General features: G+C 41.9%; 1 protein-coding gene across 3 annotated transcripts in view; it reads left to right on the forward strand.

Annotated features, from left to right (window-relative positions):
* The window catches only part of ARHGEF3 (Rho guanine nucleotide exchange factor 3), a 320,877-nt gene that overhangs the window by 25,657 nt on the left and 268,200 nt on the right, over positions 1-27,020 (forward strand). Inside the window, exon 1 of one of the 3 annotated variants that reach the window (XM_075130320.1) lies at positions 16,003-16,069. The exons of the other annotated variants lie outside the window; for them this stretch is intronic. Within the exon in view, the coding sequence (XP_074986421.1) occupies positions 16,068-16,069 (2 nt within the window). The 5' untranslated portion in view covers positions 16,003-16,067. Of the gene's footprint in view, positions 1-16,002; positions 16,070-27,020 lie in introns of those variants that run through there. 3 annotated transcript variants of the gene reach the window in all.

Below are 27,020 nucleotides of genomic sequence, written 5' to 3' on the forward strand. Positions count from 1 at the left end.
CTCTGCACGCTGACCCATCTGCAGGCACTGACCCTGCAGCTCGCAGGCCGGCTTAAAACGGGCCGTAGTTTGCACACCCCTGTTCTGGAAACACTGCACACCGATAGTAACCAATCTAAAGTGTCCTAAATCTTTAAAGTTAGAATCTCACTTCTTTTAAAGTCTCAATCTGCTGTGAGTAAAGAATGTTACAGCTTGTGGAGTGCTAATTAGGGACAATAATAACTTGACTGATCTGCATTGGCACTAAAATGCTTATTACTGGAGGATGGATGAATGAACAATTCCAGTGGTGAAGGACACATTGTGACTTAACTCTTGCTGGGGCAGTGGAACGTTTTGTTGTAAGGCTTGTCATATCCTTTTCTCTTTAAGTACCCTGTCCTATCTTTTCTAGTTAGTGTATCTATTAGATAAGTCAATGTAGCTATGACAGTTTACACCAGCTGAGAATGTGGCCTTTAATGTAATGAAAAAAGCTAGATGTGGCCCATGTCTTTTTAACTTGTATTTCAAACTACATACTGTAACTTTTATGTTTGGTGATCTTTTAATTTAGAAAACAAACGTCTGTTAGAAGTTGCCCTTTGCCTGCTATGTGTCTGCTTACTTTGCACTTCTGATTTGAGAAGCTGACTGCTTCATTGATACATCCAATGTCTTAAATGTAACGAACAAAACAGAGTGGCTGAATTCTTTATTTTATTATCTGAAACCTGTTTGGAACTTGGAGATGAGATTAAAGATAAAGGGGAAGAATTGGTATGGGTGTGTGGCTGGTTTTTTTTTGTTTAGCTCTTGAGGGTTTTTTTGGCAGGGTGGGGACAGAGGATTAGTATATATGGTCAGATGTTGCATTTTACTTTGTCCTAGCAGTATAATGTTTCATTACAGCTTTAAGATTTTTAGATAGATAGTCTGATTCCAAAAAAGTGTTTGTTCTGTTTCAGTTCTCAATTTGGCTCGGTTATAGAGGATTCTGTTTTTCAGCATGGCAATGTGTAGTTGTTACAGAGTGCTGATGTTAACGGTATTTGGAATGTATAATATGAAATGCATGGTGTAACTGTGTTAATTATGCAGGTTAGGGTGAAAGTCACCTTAGTGCAGAGGAGCTGAGGAAGATCTTATCTGCCACTTAGGGCATACTTATGCTACACATGAAGGGTTTAAGTATTGCGTCAGTCCTTGTTTCTGCCTCCCCCCCCCAAAGGGCTGAATAATTTGATGATTTCAGTCTGGATCAGTATAGAAAATCTTTTTTTTTCTAAAAAAGATGTATTTTACATAATGCCTAGATAACGAAAGCAAAACTAGTAAAATATCACTAGATGGATCAGTTACTGAAATGTGATATAGTGACCAAGAAGAGGCTGAGTAGATATGTTTAATATCAAGAACATTATTTTATATAGCTAATGCTTGTCAGGACTGTCCATATCACATTATACTCTTCTGAAGTTTTCTCAAGTGGTGTAACAGATCATTTTGCTGATCTTCTGTGTGTTACGTTGACTGTTTTGTTCAGTGAATGCACATTGCATCTGTACCATAGTAAAGTGCAGACTTGTCCAAACCTCCCCCCTGCAAAAACAAACAAACAAAAACCACTATGACTAAATTTATAAATGGGGCCCTACCAAATTCGCGGCCATGTAAAATGCGTCACAGATCGTGAAATCTGGTCTTTTGTGTGCTTTTACCCTCTACTATACAGATTTCATGGGGAAGACCAGCATTTCTCAAATTGGGGGTCCTGACCCAAAAGGGAGTTGCAGGGGGTGGTCGCAAGGTTATTTTAGGGGGATTGTGGTATTGCCATCCTTCCTTCTGCACTGCCTTCAGAGCTGGGTGGCTGGAGAATGGCAGCTGTTGGCTGGGCACTGAGCTCTGAAGGTGGGGCTCTGTCAGCAGCAGCGCAGAAATAAGGGTGTCAATACCATACCATGCCACCCTTCTGTGCTGCTCCTGGCGGCAGCTCTGCATTCAGAGCTGGGCTCTCAGCCAGCAGCTGCTGCTCTCCAGCTGCCCAGCTCTGAAGGCAGCGCCACTGCCAGCAGCAGCGCAGAAATAAGGGTAGCAGCACCGTAACCCCCCTTACAATACCCTTGCACCCTGCCACATACAACTCCTTTTTGTATCAGGATCCCTACGATTACAATACCATGAAATTTCAGATTTAAATGTCTGGAATCCTAAAATTGATGATTTTTAAAATCCTATGACCACGAAATTGACCAAAATGGACCATGAATTTGGTGGGGCCCTAGTTATAGTTTATAAAGTGTTAGTAAATGATTTGATAAATTTTTTTTTAATCAATTGTTGTAGACTGTTTTGAGTACAACAGATCAGTAGTTGCTTATAACTATAACTAATATATATACACACACCCACACACCCTTATGTTGACGGACTTATAACCACCTATAATACATACTACTCATGGATATAACATGTTTATAACGTGCAACCTTGTCTTTTTCTATCCAATAATTTAGAGTAGTAATTGATCACATGATTCCGTTTTTAGCCAATTGAAAACTTGAAGCGGGGGGGCTGGGTAAGGGAAACACTTTATTCCAATCCACCAGCAGAGAGATTCATTATGATCTTTTCTACACCAGATATTTTGCTAACAGTTCCCCACCACTGCTAATATCAGTTCCACTCTGCCAGTGATAGCAATGTTGGGAGCTCTAACATAGCTGGGTGTCCATGCAGTTGCCAACAGTTTAACCACTTTGTTGTCCGACAAAATAAGTGGTCACCTGGTGCCCTACTTTCTCTAGAGCTCCTACCAGTCAAGCTGAACTGACGGTAACAATATTGAGGAAACCTCTGGAAAATCAACGACACACAAAGGTATAGGCATAGGAAATTTGCTGTGATTGAAAACTTGCTGTCATTTATCTGCTGGAGGTTTTTATTTTATTATTTTTATATATTATATATATATTAAAAATATAAATTAACTGTTTAGCTATGAAGAGAGCTAGTACATTTATTTACTTCTCATTTTTCTGTCCATGTATTTCATATTAAAGAGAGACCCTAGATTTAGGAAAGATTAATAACCCAAGGAAAAGTAACATCAACTCTATCAACATAACCTGCATTTGGTGGTTAACTTCCTTACTTAGTGTACTGGGATTCATTTGAATGATCAGGACTTTATGGAGTGTTTTCTATTGGACCATTTACTGTGATATAACCATTTTGATCTGTCATTGTAAAATATTGTGCATTCAATACTAGTTCTATACAGCACCATACAAAATGTTGTTAATCTGCTAACTCCTCTTTTTTTTTTTTTTTTTTTAAATGGGTGGAGACATTATGAGTTATATAATTTTGACTGCTGGCTCAATCTGAGAGTAAACTTCTTCCAAGAAAAACAAGTTTTCTGGTTCATGTAACAGCTTTTTTCAGTGAATGATGCCAAGACTCTGATTGAATTTGGTTGAGCCAATGAATTGGACGGGGAAAGGCAGGTCTGACTGAGGCTCTCTTATCTCATTTTAAATACAGTAAACATATGTTCATGATTTTCATAAATATAATAATTTGGTCTTCAAAATTCAGAGCTTCCTTATACCACTAACATCAGATAATAAGATCTGTGCCATCAATGCCAACACTTCCGTCAATTTTAATATGAGACACAAGAAGAAACTGCAGTTGTGAAATATTTGTGGGTCCTTAATTTTCGTGACTTTTGCTTCATTCTGAGAATTTGGAGTTATGATTACAAAAATTAAGTGTCTGTTTTCTTCTGTTGGGAAGATTCAAACATCAGAGTAAACTCAAGTTCCCTGTCAATCAGCCCAATCTTGCAGAAAACAGTTTCCAAATGAAAAAAAAGCAGCACCAAATATAGGAACTCTTCTTCACCCCAGCTGATCTAAACACAATTCGCATCAGTTTCTGTTGGATTTAACTAAATCTATTTTGTAAATAATCTGTGTGTGGATATACTTAAATCTGTTTACAATGGATTTATATCATTTCAGCCTAGTTCTTACTATGGGTTAAATACTGCGGGCAACATACACTTTGATAAACAGAGAGCTTGTGAAGGGGAGAGGAGCACAGCTTGCTTGTTGCATCATGCTGCTTCTACTGTAAAGGCACGTAACTGTCTGTCTGCTTCTTCGCACTGCTGACCCTGGATCTGACCTTGGGATGTAGCTGGGAGGAAACAGTGGCAGGGCCACCACTACCCACCCCTGTCCAAAAAGTTATCTATGGAATACTAATGAAGTTCTCTTTTCATGTAAAGGCTTGGATAATATGCATGGTATGGGAGTACTAGCTGCTGAAATAGGAAAGCCTCACCCTGCCATTGTGATTAGTAGCATTGAGACAAACCTACAGCCTCCCAGTTCCTGATCTCTCCCTTACTCTCACCTCCCCTGCTATTCTCTAGCCTCAGCACCTTGCTTTAATCCTCATTCTTGTTCTCCAGTATCTAGCAGGCCATCAATATTTCAATAAGAATGTCTATCAGTTCCACTCCCTTTACTGCAGCCATCAGCTGTGTGGGGTCTGACTGGCTCCCCAGCTCTCTCCAAGCTGTAATTGGCTGGTACTTATCTCCCATCTCCCTATTCAGCATCTGCATTCTCTTCCTGCCCCCAGAAGGACTACAATTTCCCCTAACACATCTGCTTTGTCATTGCAACCTCTCAACATTCAGCACTTGTTCCTGTTCACTTTCCTTCTACAGCAGATGTGATCCATGTATGGTAGAGCTCTTGGGTGCATATTTCAAGTAGGCAAAAAATGCTCAGTCAGAAAGGAATATGCAGGAAAAAAACCCCTTTGTTTGTTTGCTTCTCCATGTGGAGTCTTACTCCCATACCTCATGGTCCTGGGTAAGAGAACCATTTTGCCCTGTAACGGGCTAGAAGCAATTCAGAGTCCCTTGCTTCCACCAGTATAAAATTCAATCACAAAATTGCTGGTAGAAAATCCAATCCAATTCCAACAACAATGAAAAACTAGTTACTAGAAAGTTACTATAGGTATAGGTTGAAGTTAAAGAAGCTTTTCTCTACCTACTATTAAACTGTTTGGGTGTCCACCCAGACATTAATTGCTTGTTTATGCTTGATGATTTTCTACCATCTCAAAATCATGGGCTACTGGAGGCTCTTGATGCATAAGAACAGCAAGTGCTGGTTGTAAAGGGACTTAATTTACTGCAAAGTATATGTGGATTATACATAATTTTTACAGTGTACTTCATACATTTAATGGGCCCGATGCTGTGTTGTCCTACTCCTTGTGTAGTCATTTACAGAAGAACAAATTAGATGTCATGTCTCTGCTATGGGTCAGTTCCCAATTACCACCAGCCTCTGGCAACACAAGCACTGCCTTCCAGCCCTCCGGAGGCCTTGCTTTCTATTTACAGGTAAAGGATAGGTATGGTTCAACCCCTGAGCACTCCAAGCTATCCTTTGGAGTTCTCAGCCCCTCTTCCACTGGACACTCACGCAGTTCACAGCTCTGCTACTTTCAAAGGAATAGTACAGAGCAGCTTACCAGTTACACCTTAGGATAACCACTCTGCTCAATACACAGCACTTAGATATGTTTATAGTAAAAGCGAGAAGAAGTTTATTTAAGAAAGAACAGACATTTGAGAAGAAGCAAGTAGAATTAATGGAAACAAATGGTTACATAGAAACTAAAATCATAACATGCTATCTAGAGCCTTAATTTACGTAACTAGTATTGTCATGTCATATAGAACAAAAGCTTACCCAAAATTCTTCCAGCATATGACAGCCAGGCTTGGCTGTGATCTTCTGTTCACACTGTCCTTTTGCCTCCTCACTGGAAAGATCCCCCTCTGTCTCTTTAAAATCCCAGATATATATCTCTCAACAGTCCTTTGATTGTTATTCATAAACAGGACACTTCCTGCTGATTGATCTTCCATGTGGCCTCCTTTTCTTGTTGACCTTGCAGTCTTTTAATCAGCATCTGGCTCTGCTTGCAGATGGGCTTATCTTCTGAGATACATAATACACACCTGACCAGACAAAGAGAGATAAGCGGCTCCTATCCCCTGCCTGAACACAGTCTGTCTGAGGCTGGTCACCTCCTGGTGACCTGCTTTTAACTTCAAGGTCTTTAAGAACATAATTTCCAGTATAAATATATTATATTTAAGAAATTACCTGTACATACATTTCACAGTGACTAAGATGGCCAGTATGTCTGCCTGTTTGTAGAGATCTCACATGCCACCCTTTGGTGCATTATTATGTAGACATCAGACACGGGATCCCTGTAAATCCCTATACACCCTTATGCCCTCTGCCAGTTGGCATTAAGCAGTCTCTGGAGCCCAACTACCAAAACAGAATGGTAGTGTTTTACACCCACTTGAATTAAGTTAATTGATTAGCTATAACTTTAGGAGGGTGTTAATAACAGTGCCTAGAGGGGTTTGAGCATTGGCCTGCTAAACCCAGGGTTGTGAGTTCAATCCTTGAGGGGGCCATTTAGGGATCGGGGCAAAAAATGGGGATTGGTCCTGCTTTGAGCAGGGGGTTGGACTAGATGACCTCCTGAGGTCCCTTCCAACCCTGATATTCTATGATTGATTCACTACATAGAGGGGGTTCTTTTTGTTTGTGTTTTTTTGTTTTAATATTAACTTCAAAATATGGAAACATCTTAAACACAACAAAAATCAAGTAGTAATTTATAAATATTGTGGTGACAATAGTTAAAGCACAAGGAAGTTTTTCATGTACTGTTTTACTTTTGTGGTTCTACATTTTAAAAAATGAAAGTAGTAGTGTAAAGATATGTGGGTTCAAAATACCTGTGAGTGACAGTTGAAAGTACATAATAGATAAAAACTGAAGGGCAGATGAGGATATGCTTCATAGCAAAGAAGTGGTACTCAGACAGCATAGTAGATACTTAGCACAATGCATTGGGATTTAGTCACGTTTCCTTTTAATGATGATGCGACTAGTGGTGCTAAATTCCTTCACACCACATTGAATATTTCTCTTTGGATGAGCCATGACAAATTGACTGAACTCTAGCTTGATTTGAGGAGGATGTACAGATTCATGACATGTTACATTTAATTAAAAATGAGCTGAAGTCATTGTACTAATGTTGCAACCTTTACCAGCTACTAACTGTTGAAGAAAAAACTGCATTCCATGATTAGAAAACTGTGAAACATAAACATGCCTAATGACACTTCTTCCATAATTTGCTTTTATCAGCTTTTTGTTAGTATGGCTCACTTTTTGAAGAAAACTACTTAAGTGCAGTTTTACTGCAGATGCACAAAAGATACATAGTGATTGAAGGATATATAGTCAGAATGTCTGCACAAGGGATGATAAAACCATAATTCGCAGATTCAATCTTCTTGATGATTTATATGGAGTCTTTTTTTTTTTTCATACAAAAGTCCTTGAATTAGCTGATTTCCAGCTATGTTTCATTGCAAAGGCAGGGAAGTGTTTGGAGAAGACAAAGAAAATGCACACAAAATGCTAGGATAATTGTAGTAAATGGACAATATTTTAGTAAGACAAGATGGAAATGTGCCTACTTAGAAAGAACACTAAAAATAAAACAAAAAAATCCCAAGCCCACATCCCTGTCACCTAACTTGTTCATGTCTTGCTCAATGCACTTCTGTGCCCATAAAAGGAGCAGCTGTATTGTAAGAGTTATTACAATGCAAACAGCTGTATTGGGACTAAAATCCAGAAAGCTAATCAGGAAATGGATAAAGATCCAGTAGAGCAGACACAGAGCCTGGAGCAGATAACTCATGTATCATTTTCTGCAGCACACATCAAGAAAGGAGACTATGCTCAAATGGTTAATATGAGGGCAATCCAGCTGCTGACCTTAGGGTCTCACATGGACAAAATGGGCTTTGTAACAGGAAAAGAGCTCCCAGAGGCAAATAAGTTTAAACATATGTTTCATCCTCCTGTTTTAGAAAACTTTGTACAGCTTGCATTTACTGACTGTGGATGTGAATCCTGACTGGTTCCCAAAGAAAGAAATAAAATTGTTTGACACACGGAGCCTAATCCTGTGTTACCACACCAGTCGGCATGCTTGGTCTGAAATGTAGCAGAAATGCTGAATTCTGTACCCAGAATATTTCCACTGGCAGGGGGCTAGGGGAGACAAGCTGCTGAAAGCTTGTGCTGGGAAACTCCACAATCCTCCTCCTGTGCTTTGATTGGGTGCTTGAGGAAGAGGCAAAAGTGTGTGAGAACATGGGCAGGGATGACTGAGTGGTCATATGAGTAGGTCTATACACAGCATGGATCCTTGGGCCCCAAACTCAGCATAGGGAACTATAGCCTCTGTTGCTGTCATAGACCGTATTAGCTGCCTGTTTTTGCAGGTGCTTTATTCCTTGTGTCCAGGCTGGGGGACAGGTATTTCTTTCCCTAGACTGCTGCTCAATACTCTGTTCTCTAAGTCTGTGCTTGAGACCAGAATTTGTTTCCTTAGTTATATTTCGACTCATATGCATTTGCATTAGATCTCTTGTAGCATTTTTATAAGTTTAATTATGATGGTATAATGTACTACTACTTTCTCTCACTTATATGCTTTTGTTTTCTTATTATACAGATGAGTAACCTAGGGAGACAAAGCAAATATTTGTGAAATTCATCAGTGGTTTCAGTTTATTATGGCAAGCTCTCTGCAGGTAAAAACTGACACCACTTTTAAACAGCCCTGAGTGGTATTTTGTTTACAAATGCACAGGCATGGCGATTATGTTTTTCATCACTCTGACATACCAAGTAAGTGGAATGCTCTCACAAAGATTAGGGAGAGAGGACCAAATGCATTGCAATGTCTGAAGTGTTAAGAGAAATGTTGAAAAGTTACAATGGTCTGCTGCTTTGATACAGAAAAAGGATTTTAACAATCCAAGTGCTACAGATCATTAAAAATGTCTCTTCTTCCCATCTTACTGACTTGGCAAACTGAGGAAAACTTGAGAAGGTATTTTTCATGGAAATGTAAGGATTGCTCTGAAAATGGTCACCTAAGACTGTATGTGATGGCTGCCATCTTGGCTGACAATGGGAAACTTCAGAGCTGAAAGCCTTGGGCCAGGTCTACATACATTGCTATAACTACGTTGCTTGGGGGTGTGAAAAATCTGTACCCCAGAGCAAAGCAGTTATACAACCTAACCCCCCGGTGTAGACAGCACTATGTTGATGGGAGGTCTTCTTCACTGATTCTACTGCACTTCAATTTATCATAGTGACATGTAGAAGCATCTCTTAATGAATTTTCCCCTCCCCTGTTGCTTTCTGAAAAGCTTGCAGAAATAGGAATGCTATACAGACAAAACAGTTAAACTGACTGTTTGCAAAGTGCTGTCAAAAGGCTGGTGTAACTTGATTTTTAAGTTGACTTGATTTCCTTAACTTACATTTTCTGTACAAAAATGTTTAGCTCTGAACAGCAAGTAAAATTGGTTAGTGAAAATCTGGCCCCAGCTAAACTGAATCAGAAATGTTGTGATAACTGATTGTTAAATAGTGAAGTGTTTTGAATACAGAGAGAAAATCTGGTTGTGTATTGTGGTATAAAGGCTTTATTGGCATCCGTTTGAGATGATGGCATTAGTCACTAGTGACATAGGCACTTGTGAGTTACAGAGATCACCCCAAATAAGGGCCAATAAAACCTTTATAATACATCATTATAATTTTGTACCTTGCACACATTTTACAGGAAAACTACTATTTGAAAAACATTTTAGAGAGTTTTAGAAATATGTTTGTTACTGTCTTTCATATCTTTCTCCATTAAAAAAATCCCAAGACACCAGGAACTATACATCTGGTATGGGTATGACAACTCTGTATCATCGGTTTTTTAAAATTTTCATACAACAGGAAATCCTAGAAGCAACACAGGTGAGCTGATTCTCCACCTGTGACTGATCCACACCATTCATGTCTACTGAAAGAGTTGAGGGTGTCTGGTGCTACCTCTGAGATAATTAAAATCTTATGTGACAGGGTCAGGCCGGATGGCTGCAAGAGAGTGGTCGAAGGTAGATATGTTAGTCTCAGATTAAGCAGGTCCCTTTTCCCTAGGTAAAATAACAGAGAGTATTCCAGAACACTCAGGAACTTGCTAGAACCAATTAAGGCAGGCAGGCTAATTAGGACACCTGGAGCTAATTGGGAAGCTGCTAGAATCAATTCAGGCTAATCAGGGCACCTGGTTTAAAAAGGACCTCACTTCAGTCAGTAAGGCATGTGTGTGAGGAGCTGGGAGCAAGAGGCACTAGGAGCTGATAGTTGTAAGGTGTACTGCTGGAGGACTGAGGAGTAGAAGTGATATCAGACACCAGGAGGAAGGTCCTGTGGTGAGGATAAAGAAGGTGTTGCGAGGAGGCCATCAGGAAGTAGCTCAGGGAGTTGTAGCTGTCACGCAACTGTTATAGGAGACACTCTAGACAGCTGCAATCCACAGGGCCCTGGGCTGGAATCTGGAGTAAAGGGGGGGCCTGGGTTCCCCCCCAAACCTCCCAACTCCTGATCAGACACAGGAGGTGTTGACCTGGACTGTGGGTTCCACCAGAGGGGAAGGTCTCTGGTCTGTTCCCCGACCCACTTGGTGGATCAGCAGAGAGCGTGGAGGTTGTTGTTCTTCCTTTTCCCCATGCTGGCCAGTGATGAGGTTAGCTGAGTGACCAGCAGCTTTGAGCCATGAAAGTGGCCCAAACTGAGGGCTGCCATGAATCTCTGAGGCGAGCAAATCTGCCAATAAGCTCAGGACCCTCCAAGGCAGAGGAGGAACTTTGTCTCACTTATTTAAGGAAGGAAATGTATCAACATGCTGTAGTCTGTCCAACAGTTAAGAAACTCTTATTTGATACAACTTCTCTTTTCAACTTCAGACCAGTATTGAACCTCTCATTCCTCAGCAAGCTAGTTGCCAAAGGTCTCCTCCAGATCAGCCTAGACTCTAACAATATCTTGGACCCTTATCAGTCAGACTTCAGGCAGGGATATGAAGCAGAGATGACTATAATGGCACTAAAAGAGGATCTCCTTTTGGTCATATGAAGATCTTATCACTGCCATAACATCACCTTCATCTGGTGACGTCTGCCCCCACAGCCTTATTGTTCACCTGAACTTCTTTCTGCTTCTGAATACCCAGTCATGGCTGGAAAAGAAAAGTCCTCTTTCATCCATGGATGGAAAAACCTACCCCTTCCTGTTTGATTTGGACTTGGTTTCTGTGATCTATATATGTATGGCCTCCATCGTTGATTTATTGTAATGCTCTGTATGTAGGAATCAAGTCAGCACCTTTTTAAAGCTCCATTTGATTTAGAACACCAACATCCATCTGCTCAGCAACACAGGCTGCAGGGAACACGTTCTCCCCATCCTCTACTGTGTTAACTGGTTTCCTATGAATTGCAGGCAAAATTCAAAGTTTTGGTCCTCTGTCTTCTGACATTTCCATGGGATTGCCTGAGGTAACCTGGGCCATCACCCCCTCCTGCACCCCAACCCACTGCCCCATCCCAGAGCTCACACCCTGCACCCAGACTTCCTCCCAGAGTCTGACCCCCTCATCTCTTCCACACCCAGTGTGATCATAACATCCAGATTAGTGGGTCAGTAACCTTTCTGCCAGTTAGATCCATTTTGTTCCAATGAAACTTATCAATGTAAAGAAAGGGGAAGCGGATCGTAATGAATATAAATCAGAAGCTAGGAATTGAAGAAAATTGATAAGGGAAGCAGAAGGACACAGGAGACTCAATGACCAGCATAGTTAAGGAAAATAAGAAGGATTTTAAATATATTAGGGACAAAAAGAATCCTAACAATGGTGTTGGTCCATTACTAGATGGAAATGGTAGAATTATCAATAATAATGCAGAAAAGTGTTCAATAAATATTTCTGTTCTCTATTTGGGGGAACAAACAGATGATGTAGTCCTATCCTATTATAACACTCTTTCCATTCCACTAGTATCTGAAGAGAATGCTAAACAGCCGGTACTAAAATCAGACATTTTAAAATCAGCAGGTTTTGGTAACCTGCATCCAAGAGTTTTAAAAGAGCTAATGGAGAAGCTTGCTGGACCATTACTGTTGCTTTTTAATAAGTGTTGGAACACTGTGCTCATTCCAGACAACTGGAAGAAAGCTAATGTTGTGCCATTATTTTTAAAGGGTAAATGGAATGACCCAGGTAATTATAGGCCTGGCAGTCTGACATCGATACCTGGAAGTATAATAGAGAAGCTAATATGTGACTTGATTCATAATTAATGTAAAGGAGGATAACAATTAATGCCAATCAGAATGGGGTTATGGAAAATAGATCCTGTCAAACTAACTTGATTTTTTTATGGGATTACAAGTTTGGTTGATAAAGGTAAAAGTATTAATGTAATATATTTAGACTTCTGTAAGGCATTTGACTTAGTAACACATGACATTTTGATTTAAAAAAACAAAAACCCTCCAGAAAGATATAAAATTAACATGGTACACATCAAATAGATTAAAAGCAGGCTAATTGATAGGTCTCAAAATGTAATTGTAAATGGAGAATCATCATCAAATAGATGTGTTTCTAGCGGGGTTCTGCAGAGATTGGGTCTTGGCCCTGTGCTGTTTAACATTTTTATTAATGACTTTGAAGAAAACATCTCCAAGAAGAATTCAGGGCAGGGGCACCAGAATGCATGGGGGAGGTGGGTCAGGGGGCCATAGCCCTATCACCTTTTACCTGCGTTAAGGGTGAGCGACGGAGGGAGGGGGTGAAGAGGAGCAAGCGGGGGTGGGATGTTAGGGGAGGGGATGGGCAGGGCCATGTCTGGGTGCTGGTGGACCTCCCACACTTCTAGGGAGCTAACAGTACTCCTGCTTCAGGATGCCCTCAAATCTCTCTGCCTTCACAGTCATATGCAAAACCCACTTCTTTGATTTAGTTGCTCCATGATAACAAATGCACAGTCTAGGCTATGCTATCATCAGTGAAGAGAGACAGAAATATGTGTACTTCTGAATTTTGTGAGGTACTTGCACAGCATGGTAACGTGCTGTATAAGCACTTTAGATACATAACTGATAGGCAGGGGCAGTGAGTTGTATGGGCCCGTGAGTTGTATGGGCCCATGGTGGCCAGGCTCCAGGAATATTCTGGGCCCAGGAGCCTGGCTCCTCCAATGCTCGGGGCCGGGCCTCTCCTCCAGCCCCGCGTGCTTCCCCTGGAGTGTCTCCTGGTCCCGCCTGCCACCCTTGAGTGATTTAAAAGGGCCCGGGCTGGAGGCCCCTGGCTGCCACCGCCACCACCAGCAGCTCAGCGGGACTAAGATGACTTTCTGCCCGCCAGCTCCACGCCAGTCCCGGAAGCAGCCGGCACATCTCTGCAGCCCATGGGTGTGGGGGTGGTGGGGGATGGGGGTGGTCTCCCTGCGCTGCCCCCACCCCTTGTGCTGAGCTGCTGCCAGAGGGGTGTTTCGGGAGCCGGTGCCACCCGAGGTAAGTGCCTACACCCTGACCCCCTCCTGCACCCCAACGCCCGCACCCAGCACCCAAACTCCCTCCCAGAGCCTTAGGCAGGTGGCGGAGAGAGGGGAGGCATGACTTGGGCCATTCTGGGCACCACCAAAAATTATCCAAACCTGCTGCTGGTGCTGACAGGGGTGCATGTTTGGGAACAAATATCCCTGATAGGCAAGCTGTTTCAGCCTTGGACTTCTTACACATCCTTCTGAAGTGCCAGGCTTTGGCCACTGTCAGACAGGGTAGTAGACTACATGAATCACTGATCTGATCCCACAAGGCAATTACAATTATTTAATTTGGCTCAATATGCATTTAATAGCATAATGTCTCTTATTCTGTTTCAAGGATTATGCTCAAGTTCCTGATAGCAATAAGTATACTGACTGTTTTCAAGGACAAATTTGAATTAAACAGAGAGTAATCTGCTATCATAAATATTCTCATCAAAGCTCCTTTTGGGAACACAATTGTAAATCACCTATCACAGTTATTAAACTAATGTAAACTATGAGACTGGAGAAGGCAAATAAGTGAATATAGCTTTTAGTTTTGATATAACCTGACATCAGCCAGCAGTCATGGGATTGTAGGGGTTTCTTTCTTAAAAGCAAAACAAACTGCTCACCTTCAGCATTTACCGTACAACAAGGCCACCTCCTGGCAAGGAAAAATAACTTAAAATGAGTATTCAGTATGGATCATAAATAGTTTCTCAGTGTATTAACTCTGTAATTAATAATTAGGGATGTGTGAAACCCACTGCCACTTTTAGTGACAGTGAACTAAAATTGCACCTGGATGTTGAACTCTATTGCAAGTTCATGCACTCCTGAAAACTCCAAATGAACTTCAAATGACCCTTGCAAAATTTGCTGGTATGGTAACAAAACCATATAATTTTATAATCCACTATTCTTTCCCCCCTCAACTTAGGGGTCCTTTGCTGGGGTGGTCTACAACTTCCTATCCCCACCTAAAGAATTCAGGAGGATACCATAGTGGGCTGGTTATTCTTTATTATTCATTATTCTTCCCCCCTCTCCAATCTGATCTCCTTGGAGGAGCTAGCAGGGAAACCTGGTGTTTCCTATTTTCATAGATCCAGAAGGGTTTTCTTGCAGCGGGAACAGAGCAAGTTCTGCCACCCAGGTTGTGGCCTAAAAGGCCTCAGACTTCCCCTTGGAGATAGATGCAGTTTTGAGATGGTATCAGAAGTGGCATCAGGAAGATCAGCTTAGCCATCTTTTGGCTTTACTTTCAGAGAAACACAAAGTTCACTTGTAGTATGAATTGATGGAGATTCCCTCTCCCTAGCTGAATAAAAGTTACTTTTATTGTAATTTTCCATTAATAAAAGTACTTATTCAGTGCTAAGACTTGCACTGCCCCCTTGAAAAGTCAATACAAAGAGGTTCCGTGTGCCAAATGCTTACTGTGTGCCCTCAAATTTGACATTGGATAAGCCCTGTTCAGATGTTGCTGTAGTTGTTTATTTTGGAAGTTCATTCTCAAGAACGCTGAATGGCCAATTCACTTGTCCTGTTACATATAGAACATGGGATGAGAGAGGGGATTAATAAGAATAAAGTAAAAAAGAGCCCTCTGCCTTTCCAATGTTACAGATTTAAAATATACTTAAATCCTGTGTTGTGTTTACTCAGCCACTGCTGTGTTTTCTACAGTGTGTACGTTCACAGTTTGACACCTTAAGGACAGGGTCCAACTTTCTAGCTGTATTAGGGAAGGAAAGAACTGTAAGTCACTTGAAGTGTAAAGGTGTGCAGCATAATATAATCTCTTTCTCCCAACTAAACTAACTTGGAACTGATGTAGTTTGATTTAGACAGAGTGTGTGTGTGTGAGAGAGAGACAGAGAGCGAAACCTGATCTGTTGGGGGTTTTAAAACTTTTTTTAAAAAAAAACCCTCTGTGACCCATCAGCAGAAACCTTGAGTTTCCTGTCTCCTTATCCTGCTTCTGTCCTCCAGCAACCGTGTGTTTCCTGTCTCCTTACCCTGCTTCTGTCCTCCTGCAATCATGTGTTTCCTGTCTCCTTTTCTCTCCTTCATTCCCTAGGATTGTTTCTGAGCTTTTACCAGCTGAGTTTTTCGTTCATCAGTGGGTGGCTTTATTATACTCGCACAAATCACAGCTTTGCTAGTACAATTGTGATACAGCATACTAGGAGTGCTTTGCTGGTATCCTATAACAGCATTCCTACACTGCAAAGTACTCGTTTTGTAGGCATAGATTCAGTGTTAATCTGTTTCAATTGCTTACCTGACCACAGAAGGAGCTGGTGGATGTGTTTACAAGGAAAACAAAACACACACACTCTCTGGATACAGTTATACAATGCAGTATATGGAAATGAAAGTTAAGGAGGAAATGACTGGTTTTGATTTATATTTCTCTCTGGTGAGGGAAGTTGGAGCACGATAAAGAAAAACTCCCTGTACATGGTTACCTTTCAACTGCATGTAAGTAGGATAAGGATAAACTGAACCTGAATATATAAGCAGTCTCAGTCAGATGGCAACAAATATCAGTCAATGCTGATTTGGGCTGACGTGATTTATTGGTAAGGCTGGCAGCAATTTTTGGCTCCAGGGTCACAAATGTTCCGATATGGGGACTTGGTTGTTACTTATGAGTTTAATTCAGAGAGTTCTTTTACTACTCTTGGCAGCAGTTTTTTTGTGTGACTTCTGTTCAACACTAATAAACATCTGTATAAATCTAGTCAGTAAAAGCTCTAGATTTTTAAAATGTCTAATATTGGAAATGTTTCATATAGAACTGTACATGTTAAACTAATTTAAAACTTTATAACCATAACAAAAGGAGGAATGGTATGCGAGTGAGTGGGAAAGACCGACCAGAGATCGAAAATGAGTGTTTCTGCTTCTTTTGGCTTGATACTCCGGTTTGGAAACATGATTTAAAGGGAGACACTATAAAGTACATTTTGGCTGCAAACTGAACTTATGCACAATGTATCTGACTTTTACAAAACACAAAATCCTGTAGAAATAACTGCCATTATTTTTTAAAAACAAATATTCCTCTACAGTGTTTGCAACAGAAAAAAAAGTGGAACTAATCAGTCGGAGTTTTGTTGTTATTGCCCAAGCTCACCTAACATAAGGAGTTTAAAAAAAAAATCTAGTATTTGTAAACTAACATGGTTATATTAAAAGTGAGGAAATTTTTCCTTTTTGAAAGTTAGGTTTTTAACGTGATGCTTTCCCTTTTTAAATCCCTTTTTTAACATGAAGATTTTCCTAGCCCTTGTGCAGATAACTCTCCCAATTCAGCATTTTACATGTATAAAGTAAATTGTGCAAGCTTGTAGGATTGGGGCCAGAGGGTTCTGTGATTGTGCTGTGATAAAGTATTTGCAGGATTGGACCAGGAGGAGCTTATTTCACATTGCTGAATCTGCATAAGTCCCAGTTAATGCTAGTAAGAGTTGTACAAAACGGGAGAATTAGCCTCCATTTGTAGTTTGTGTGGCCTCATGATCCATTTGATTAATTGAAATTGTCGACTCTTTGAAGTTATGCCTTTTTGGTTTCAGATTTTAAATACTGATTATCTGGGAAGGGATTAACTGACTGTAGTGCCAGGCTGCATTAACATTCTAACGTATACCTCCTTGGGTCCTGGGACATACTGTGGGTGGGAGTCAGAGGGAACAGGTACTGTGGGAGCACAGAGTTTCTGACCTCCTTGTAGTTCCTTCAAGCATTAAGGGTGATCACCCTCTTATGAGGTAGCCCCATCATCACCTCCATGGAGGGGGAGGTTTCCGAGCAAAAAGTACCTTCCCATGGCTTTTAATGTAAAAAGGGTCTGTCAAGCTGTCCTGCAGTGGCTCAAGAGTGTCAGTACCAACCTCAGGGCAGACTGTTAAAAGCAGGGCACAAACCCCAAATGGTTGTTAACTATGTGCTTAGATTTCACCAACCATTTACCAAGTGTAAACTCCTCAAGCACTGTAACAGCCTTAACATGGAGTCAAAACAGCCCTTTTGGATACTTAGGTACTCTGAGCTATCTTGCCACCCAGGTAAGCATACCTTTGTGATAGGTGGTCCCTGACACCAAAGAGCACAGCAATATTCAGGTTACTATCAGCCCCAAAGGACCAGTCAATTGCACCTTAGATCTCACAGAAAAGACACAACACTTGTAGTCAATCTTATAATAAACTGTCTAAAGATTTATAAACAAGAAAAAGGAAATAAGAGAATTATTTTCAAGGTTAAAGCAGGTAAACAGATAAACATACAGATGAGTTCCATTCTTAAGCTTCTATTTCTTTTTTAAACTTATTTGCTAAGCAAACTCTATATATCCTTTAGGACTAACCCAGGCTAAGCACTGCGGATCCCTTGCCTATGGCTAGAAATCTTGCCCCACTAGAGGCCAAGGAGCAAAGAGATTAAGGCTTTGTCTACACCGTCAAGTTTTGTCGACTACACTTATATCGACACCCAAAAGTCGACTTAATAAAAATCTGAAAAGCTTGTTCACACTAGCCCACATTAGCCCACAGATCACGTCCACACTGGGGCACCATCGACGGTGTGAGTAATGCACTGTGGGTATGTATCCCACAGTGCATGGCAACACCTTCTGTTGCTAGGTGTTGTGGGAAGGCGGAGCAGATTGCGGCACATCTTGGGACTGTGCTAAATGTCCTGACATGCATTGCTTTGTGTTCCAGCCCTCCATTGGCTTCTCAGCCCTCCATTTCGCTCCATTTTTTTAATGGCCATTCTTTGCTGTGCACCCCAGCATCTGTAGTGAGAAGGGATGGATCCTGCACTTCTCTCCTATGCTCTGTTAAGTGTCATGAGGACATCGCGCACGGCAGTGCAGTTAATTGTGAAATTACTGACAGAGGAAGACTCGCAGGTGCCCGACATTCTGCATGATATGGATAGCAGCAACTTTACATTGCTTTTGGCATTCACAGAGCAGCTGCGTAGGGTAGACTGTCGCTTTTGGGCTAGAGAAACCAGCATTGAATGGTGGGATTGCGTTGTCGTGCAGGTGTGGGATGAAGAGCAGTGGCTAAAGAACTTTTGGATGCATAAAGCCACCTTCCTGGAACTGTGTGCTGAGCTGGCCCCAGACCTGTGGCACAAGAACACCAGAATGAGAGCAGCCCTCTCGGTAGAGAAGCATATGGTAATCGCTGTCTGGAAGCTGGCAACTCCAGACTGCTACTGGTCGGTTGCAAATCAATTAGGAGTGGGAAAGTCGACCATTGGGGCTGCATTAATGCAAGCGTGCAGGGCAATAAATCGCATCCTGCTACAAAGGACTGTGACTCTGGGAAATGTGCGTGAAATAGTGGACGGCTTTGCAGAGATGGATTTCCCTAACTGTGGAGGAGCGATAGATGGCACACACATTCCAATTTTAGCACCAGACCACCTTGCAACAGAGTACATCAATAGGAAGGGGTACTTCTCCATGGTGTTGCAGGTGCTTGTTGATCACCGTGGGCGTTTCACAGACAACAACGCAGGGTGATCTGGAAAGGTGCATGATGCATGCATCTTCAGGAATGCTGGCCTGAACAGAAAGTTGCAAGCGGGGACTTTCTTTCCAGACCACAGGATTACAGTGGGGGATGTGGAAATGCCCATAGTGATCCTGGGAGACCTGGCTTACCCCTTACAGCCCTAGCTCATGAAACCTTACATGGGACGCCTGGACAGCAGTAAGGAGCATTTCAACAACAGGCTGAGTAAGTGCCAGATGACAGTTGAATGTGCCTTTGGCAGATTAAAGGTGTGCTGGCGTTGCCTTTATGGCAAGTTAGACCTTAATGAGGAGAATATTCCCATGGTCATAGCCACGTGCTGCACTTTGCATAATCTCTCTGAATCTAAGGGTGAAGAGCAACTTACCTGGCAAAGTGGAAGCATTTCTTCTTCTGGACGTCGGAGCGGAATATCTCCCCAGCCCAGTCATCTCTGCAGTCCATCCTGGATTACCTGTTTCACTTAAAGCACCAAGGTCTTGCCTCCTCTTCAATCAAGGTGCACTTGGCAGCCATATCATCCTTCCATCCTTGCATCCAGGGTAGATCGGTGTTCTCGCATGAGGTGTCGATCAGGTTCCTAGAAGGCCTTGAAAGACTCTTTCCGCTGGTCTGGGACTGGTTCCCCAATGGGACCTCAACCTGGTCCTCTCCAGACTCATAGGTCCACCCTTTCAGCCTATGGCTTCTTGTTCCCTTTCCCACTTGTCGTGGAAGGTTGCATTCTTTGTAGCTATTACCTCAGCAACACATGTCTCTGAGTTTAAAGCCCTCACTTCTGAGCCCCCGTACATGGTGCAGGAACTCCTCACTTAAAGTCATCCTGGTTAATGTTGTTCCATTGTTACGTTGCTGATCAATTCGAGAATATGCTCATTTAAAGTTGCGCAATGCTCCCTTATAATGTCGTTTGGCAGCTGCCTGCTTTGTCCACTGCTTGCAGGAAGAGCAGCCCATTGGAGCTAGCTGGTGGGGGCTTGGAACCAGTGTGGACTGGCAGCCCCCCTATCAGCTTCCTGCTCCCCTAAGTTCCATGTGCAGCAGCCGCCCAGCAGGCTATCAATTGCTGGGCAGTTCAGCTGTCTCTCACCCCAGTGCTGTGTGCTGCTCCTGCCCTCTGCCTTGGAGCTGCTCCCAGGAGCCTCCTGCTTCCTTTGCAGAGGATGGGAGAGTGGGGCTAATGTCAGGGTGTCCCCCTCCGCCCGCTTCTGTACCCCATCTCCATAGAGCGAAGGGGGCGGGGGGACAAGATAGGGCTCAGAACGGAGGGAGCTTGCTGGCAGCAGCTGCTGTCTGAACTCACTGATCTACTTAAAAAGGAGGTGTACTTAAAGGGGCAATGCGCATCTCTCTCTCTCACCCACACACACACATGGTGTGTGTGTCTCTCTCTCTGTCTGCCATGCTGTCTCCCCTCCCTCCATTCGTGCTGCCTTGTACAGTGTGAGGCTACATTAACAACATGTTAACCCTTGAGGACTCAGCCAAGTGCTCGTTCATCATTCAGCAGTAAGGCATTCCCTGGAAAATATCCCACACTCTGACTTCGCCACCTCAACCACACTTCACAATCATCATTGCTGTGTACAGTATTAAATTGTTTGTTTAAAACTTATATGGTGTGTGTGTGTGTGTGTATCTATATATCTTTTGTCTGGCAAAAAAAAATTCCCTGAATCCTAACCTCCCTATTTACATTAATTCTTATGGGGAAATTGGATTAGCTTAACATCATTTCGCTGAAAGTAGCATTTTTCAGGAACATAACTACAATGCTAAGTGAGAAGTTACTGTATTCTACAAGGACAAGGTCCAGCTGCGGCCCCATCCGGCCTTCCTGACAAAGGTGGTGTTGCACTTCCATGTCAACCAGGATATCTTCCTCCTGGTGTTCTGTCCAAAGCCTCTCATGACCTATGAGGAGAGGCAGCTGCACACTCTAAATGTCAGGAACACCGTGGTTTTCTAGCTGGAGCGCACTAAGCCCTTCCACAGATCGACCCCAACTCTTTATCACAGTAGTGGACAGGATGAGGGGCCTTCCCGTGTCCTCTCAGAGGATTTCAAATTGGATCACCACCTGCATCCGTACTTATTACCAGTTGGCGCGAGCTGTGCCCCCACCAATAGTGAAGGCTCACTCGTCTAGGGGCTCAGGCGTCTTTGGCTGCCTTCCTTGCACATATCCCTATCCAGGACATCTGCAGGGCTGCGACGTGGTCTTCAGTACACACGTTCACGATGCATTACTTCATCACCCAGCAAGCCAGAGATGATGCTGGGTTTGGCAGAGCTGTGTTGCAATCAACATGTCCATGAACTCCTATCTGCCTCCGATGGTATTGCTTGGGAGTCACCTACAATGGAATGGACATGAACAAGCACTCAAAGAGAAAAGATGGTTACCTTTCATAACTGTTGTTCTTCGAGATGGGTTCCTCATGTCCATTCCATGACATGACTCTGTCGGAGTTCAGGCAAGAAGGAACTGAGGGAGGGGGGAGCCGACAGCACCCCTTATACCGGCACATACATGTGCCGCTCCAGAGGGGCACCAGAGCCAGTCCCTTATGGATACCACTGACGGAAAAACTTTGGGCACTGGTGCATGTGGCAAGCACACACAACTACAACAGAATGGACATGAGCAGCACATCTCGAAGAACAACAGTTATGAAAGGTAACCATCCTTTATGGGTGATTTAATCCTGGATTGGATCAAGAGATCCAATCACTTAAGATTCTATTAATTTTCCATTTAAGAGTACTAGAAGCATAATCTTGCTCCAAGATTTGCACTTAGATATCAGTGTAATAGGTCGAATATTAAAAACTACAGAGATCTGTAAATCAATGGATTATGATTCCTGCCATATGAGTGGGATATTAATTTTTTAGAATGCTTACCTGTATTGAGTAACTGAGACCAAGAAATAAAGATCCATTCATTACATCTCTCACATGTATACCACCTTTTATTAAAAGGTCTGTTTCTGGAAATCTGGGAATATTCCTGATGATTTTCTATAAAATGGTCTTGTTGTGGGTCACTGCCAAACTGAAGAAAAAGAGAGGGAAGATAAATACATTAACAAAACCTGAGAAACACACTTGTTAAAAGTCAAGTTTAAAAATATATATATATAAATGCCATCTTTGTCATTTTTGCTTAATTGGTCACAAACAGCAAGGCAGTATTCCCGGTGTTGAGTTTCCTTTTATTTTGTTTTTGTAATTTAAAACAAATAAGTTAGCTTTCTCTATTTCCAGAAAATTGAATTAGATTATCACTGTAAGTCTGATCAATAAAATAAGTATTACACTACTCTTTCTGGCCAAGAAATTAAATTATAAGGTGCACATTTTTCCCCCAGTGTGGCAGCTTTAGATACCCAGGACCTTATTTGAAAGACACTGAGCATCTATATCTCAATGGGATTTGTATGTGCTTTAGCACTTCTGAAAATCATGCTGCTAGCACTTAATTAAAAAACTTGAATTCTCTTTTCTTTGTCTGGCTGCCTCTGTCTTAAATTACAATACACCTTTGTTAGCACTGCTATAATGTCATTCTCTGCCTTTTATTGGATGAACAGCACATTAGAAATATACCATAGTTTAGAAACTGTGCACCTTTATCACAGGCTGGCAGAGGATGCTCTTCTTCTCCTATCCAACCCATAGGATTAGCTTTGGTACTCTCCTCCCTCTCCCATATGCCACCTCAGATTGGGGCCTTCCATAATAGAAGGGGAAGATGTGTGAAGCCTCCAACACAAATGAAAAAGAGGCAATAAGAGAATTCACTGTAGCAGAGGAAACTCTGAAGACCGGGTGTGCTCATCAGGAATGATTCTGTGTAATTTGGTATAAAATTAGATATTTAAATTTGTTTACGTTACTGATTGGCACTTGAAAATATCCCAATGTGTTGTTCCCAAAATAGAGAAATTAATAAAAAAAAGAACAGATTTAAACATTATAACTGCAAAATATGATCAAATCTGGCAGTGATATAACTGGTAAATGGATGCATTTTTCTAGTCTTTTCTGATGTAAGCTTCAATCTGTGTTGTTAACCTTATTTAATAAGTTGTTAACCTTATTTAATACCTGAAGGGTACCATGTGTTGGATCCACAGATTAAATATAATTTTTTTATTGTCTTCATATTATCTTATTCCAATTCATTTTTATCTTCTTGATATTTGTTATATTTGCTTACATTTTAAGCTGTAACCCATCACAAATGCTGGCACAAGCCAATGTTAGTTTCTGTCAAAATTACATGAGAAGACAATTACTCCTTAATGGATTCTTATCTCTGTGTTTCATTTCAAGGAAGAGTTCAAATGGAACATGTCTTTTTTTCTTTTTGTTTTGCACTGCATTATATTTGGAGGACTTTTTATATGTGTATGATCATCTTGTCTAAGTGTTGATTTAAAAAAAAATGATGATTATTAAACACAGAGATTTTTGGTGAGGTTCTCATAAGTACCACAATGGATGGGCTCCATAATACCCATCCATCTAGACTCTTTTCATTTTCAATGTCCCGGTCTACTGGCAATTTCCTGGCAACTTAAGTCCTTTTGTTATCCCGTGCTCTAAAATTCTGATTTTAAAATTAAAAGTAATTTAGCAGAACAAGTACGATTGTACATAACAGTACTAGACAGGTGAACATGACCAATGTTGGGGATTTTACAACTTTGGGCAGCAGAGGGCTGTATTTACTAAGAATGTGAGAGTATATTGTTTTCTTTCCCTCGCCTTCTCTCTAACAAATATTCCCTTATGGTAAAAATAAACACACCAAGTTGTGCAGATAACTTCTAAAGAATGTGTACAAATAAAAAGGAACAGACTTGTTTTTAAAAGGTTTTCCTCTCATTTTCTTTAAAAAGATATAGGAAATTGTTCTCCCTTAAAAGTAGTAATCATAGCATATTTATGTACCTTGTCTAGCTATTAAGGACCGTTGTAATACTCCTGTCCTAGTTACAGGGCTATCTGTACCTCTGCCTCCCTTCTAGTCTCACATGCTTCAGGTACACATACTTCAGGTGTTCAGCCTCTTGCCCTTACCCGTCTGAAGGTGGAATCTCGTGATTCCATTTCTCTTAGACCGGGCTGCAGGTGTACCACCCTGTGTTTACCAACCACATATCATCTTGCAGGGATGACTGGAATCCAGGCACCCGTGTTTCTTCCCTTCAGGACCTGTGACCAGTGGTACTGACCAAAAGCCTTCTTAAAACAAAGTATTTTTATTTAGTAGATTTAACAGAGTATTAAAGAAAAAGGGATTTTAAAACAACAAACTGCCTACATGAGTATTTAGACTTCACTACAAGATAAGTAGAATAGACTTTCATTTTAAATTACAAAAACAGAACCAATTCACATTCTTCTAGCCAGTCCAGATTCTTCTGTCTGTCGATCTGTTGTCCCCTCTTTTGGGGACACTTGGTTTAAGAAAGCCGCCAACTTCCCTGGTGGTGTCGAGGCCCAATTACCATATTGTTCAATAGTTGATGGTTTTTTGTTTGTTTGTTTGTTTCAGGAACCAGGATGCTTCACATGTGGGGTCTGAAACAGTATTTCTTTTTCTTCATTGATGTCTTCATAGATTCCTCTTTTGATGTGTATGTGCCTTGTGCTTGTTATATCAGATTCTTTTGGCCAGCAGTGTTCACTGGGGGTCATGCTTGCACTCTGCCTCACTCTGCATGCCCTCATATCCCTCATCTGAGAGCATAAAGGAGATAGGGGGCCTAACCGTCTCTGTTCCTTCTTACTGCCAGTGACAGTGAGACAGAATCCCTAAAGTGGCTGTTTACTGTATGCACTGTGGGATTTTTCTTAGACTTGTCTATATTATTTAGTTAGTATAGTTGATGTAGCTCTTTCTCTTATTTACCTGTTTGCATTTAAACAAACAACTTTCTCTGTTAGAGATGGAGACAAGCTGGGATTTAGCTGTTATGGCTGAAACAGAGTCCTTCGGATTCACAACTTGTCTGTCCTGTGATGTGATTATTCTGCTCAGTGATGGACCTACAAGGTGCTTTTTTATTGCCTTAGAGAGGGTCACATCCCTGATAGATGCTCAATCGGTTGCTTCTTCTCCAAGAAGACCCTGAAAGCAAGAGGGGCCTGTCTCAAGTTCAACCTTTTTCTCATGGAGCTTTCAATGAGAACAAATCTTTCAACAACCAAATCCAGCAGAACGGCCAAGACCTTCTACACCCAGTAGTGGGCAAGGAGGTCATTCCCACAATAAGTGCAGGCCTAAGTCACCATCTCTGTGAAATCACTTTAGGTTGCTTAGTCAAAAGGCATTTTGTGGACCCAGATACGTTTCTCTGATGCCACAGCACAGTCTCGTCATTTAGTAACCATGATATGGCTTGAGACAGTGGTCCACAGTTCACCCAGTACTGACCTCTTGGTACCAATATCAGCACAGTTGGTGCCAAGAAGCCTTGTGATAATGACTCCAGCACCGACCCTGATGATGCAGATGCTCCTGGCTCCAAAGACATTCTTGGTATTGAGTCATCTTATTGGATGCGGAGCTTGCAAACCATTTTGCAGCAGCTCATCAGTGAAGTTCAGAGCCTTCAGGCTACCATCAAATCTGGTCAGAGCATAGTTATCAGGGATGTGAGACATTGTCTGTCTTTGGCCAAAAATACAGTGTGGGATTCTTATTGGCCCCAGGCTGCACATTGACACTGGCCTGTTCGAAATCAGTTCAGAAGGGCCCATTAGCAGTGTGGCAAATCAAAGCCCGGTACATGCGTGGTCAGGTCAGTAATAAAAGACTGGTTTCTGATGTGAGCTGCAGACCATTCTTCATGCCACATCGACATTGCAGTGAAACGTGGGCAGGGCAAGTGGGCCCACAACGGGTGCCTTGATGACAAGTGCACTTTTGGGTGGTCGAAGAAGTCTGTGTATAATGGTAGGCTCGGGTTTGCTGTGATCTTCTCAACCATTCTGACTGACTGTAGCATCCTCATAAAGGATGTTGCTTAACACAGGGATTGGTATTGAGTGATCTTGAGATGACTGCGCAGTCAGTCACCCTTGCTGTTGTCTGCTGTTAGAGCACCTTCTAGCTAGTATTGCTACAGTATTGATGAGCTCTTCTGCTCAGGTTCAAGATCACCCTAGGACACCAGACAGCGAAACTTCCCCCTCTCACTTTCTTTAGAGGAAGAGTACTTGTTTCTTACTCCTCTTCTGAGCATAATACAGAGGCAACCTCCACCCATTCACCTCCCTCTTACAAGCTCTATGAATCCAAGATTTCATGGGGAACATCCTGGGATTTCATGGGGACCATTCACCTTGGTATTCACCCGCATGGCTCTCAATCACTTACTGCTACCATATGCAGTCTGGGCCTTACTGAGCCTCTTGGATTATGCAACCAGCTGGGAAGCCTTCTTCTGTTGTCCATCCCACCAGGGTTAGATTCCCCTTCTCCTACAAAATATCATAGGCCTACTCAAGAAAGTTAGTTGGTTCAGTACCATAGCCTGCACCAACAAGAACAGGACAATGAGGAAGAATATGTGCAGGAAACAGAAGCGCAACTGATTCCAGCAGCAGTATAGTCTTTCTTATTTGACGAGGCAGACATACCTTCCACTCCTTGCCAGCTGGATGATTTTAAAATCCTCCAAGACCTTTTACATAGCATGCTAAGAGACCTTGAAAGTTCTGGTGGCAGTAGTACAAGAAAAATTCCACACGTTACTGGACATCATGCTATCCTCCATGCCTGGAAGGCTTGCCATGCCTATTAACATAGGACTACTGGAAGTGCCAAAAAATGTGTGGGGAAACTCCAGCAT

This window comes from Caretta caretta, chromosome 7 (genome assembly GCF_965140235.1).
Source record: "Caretta caretta isolate rCarCar2 chromosome 7, rCarCar1.hap1, whole genome shotgun sequence".
Lineage (NCBI taxonomy): Eukaryota > Metazoa > Chordata > Testudines > Cheloniidae > Caretta > Caretta caretta.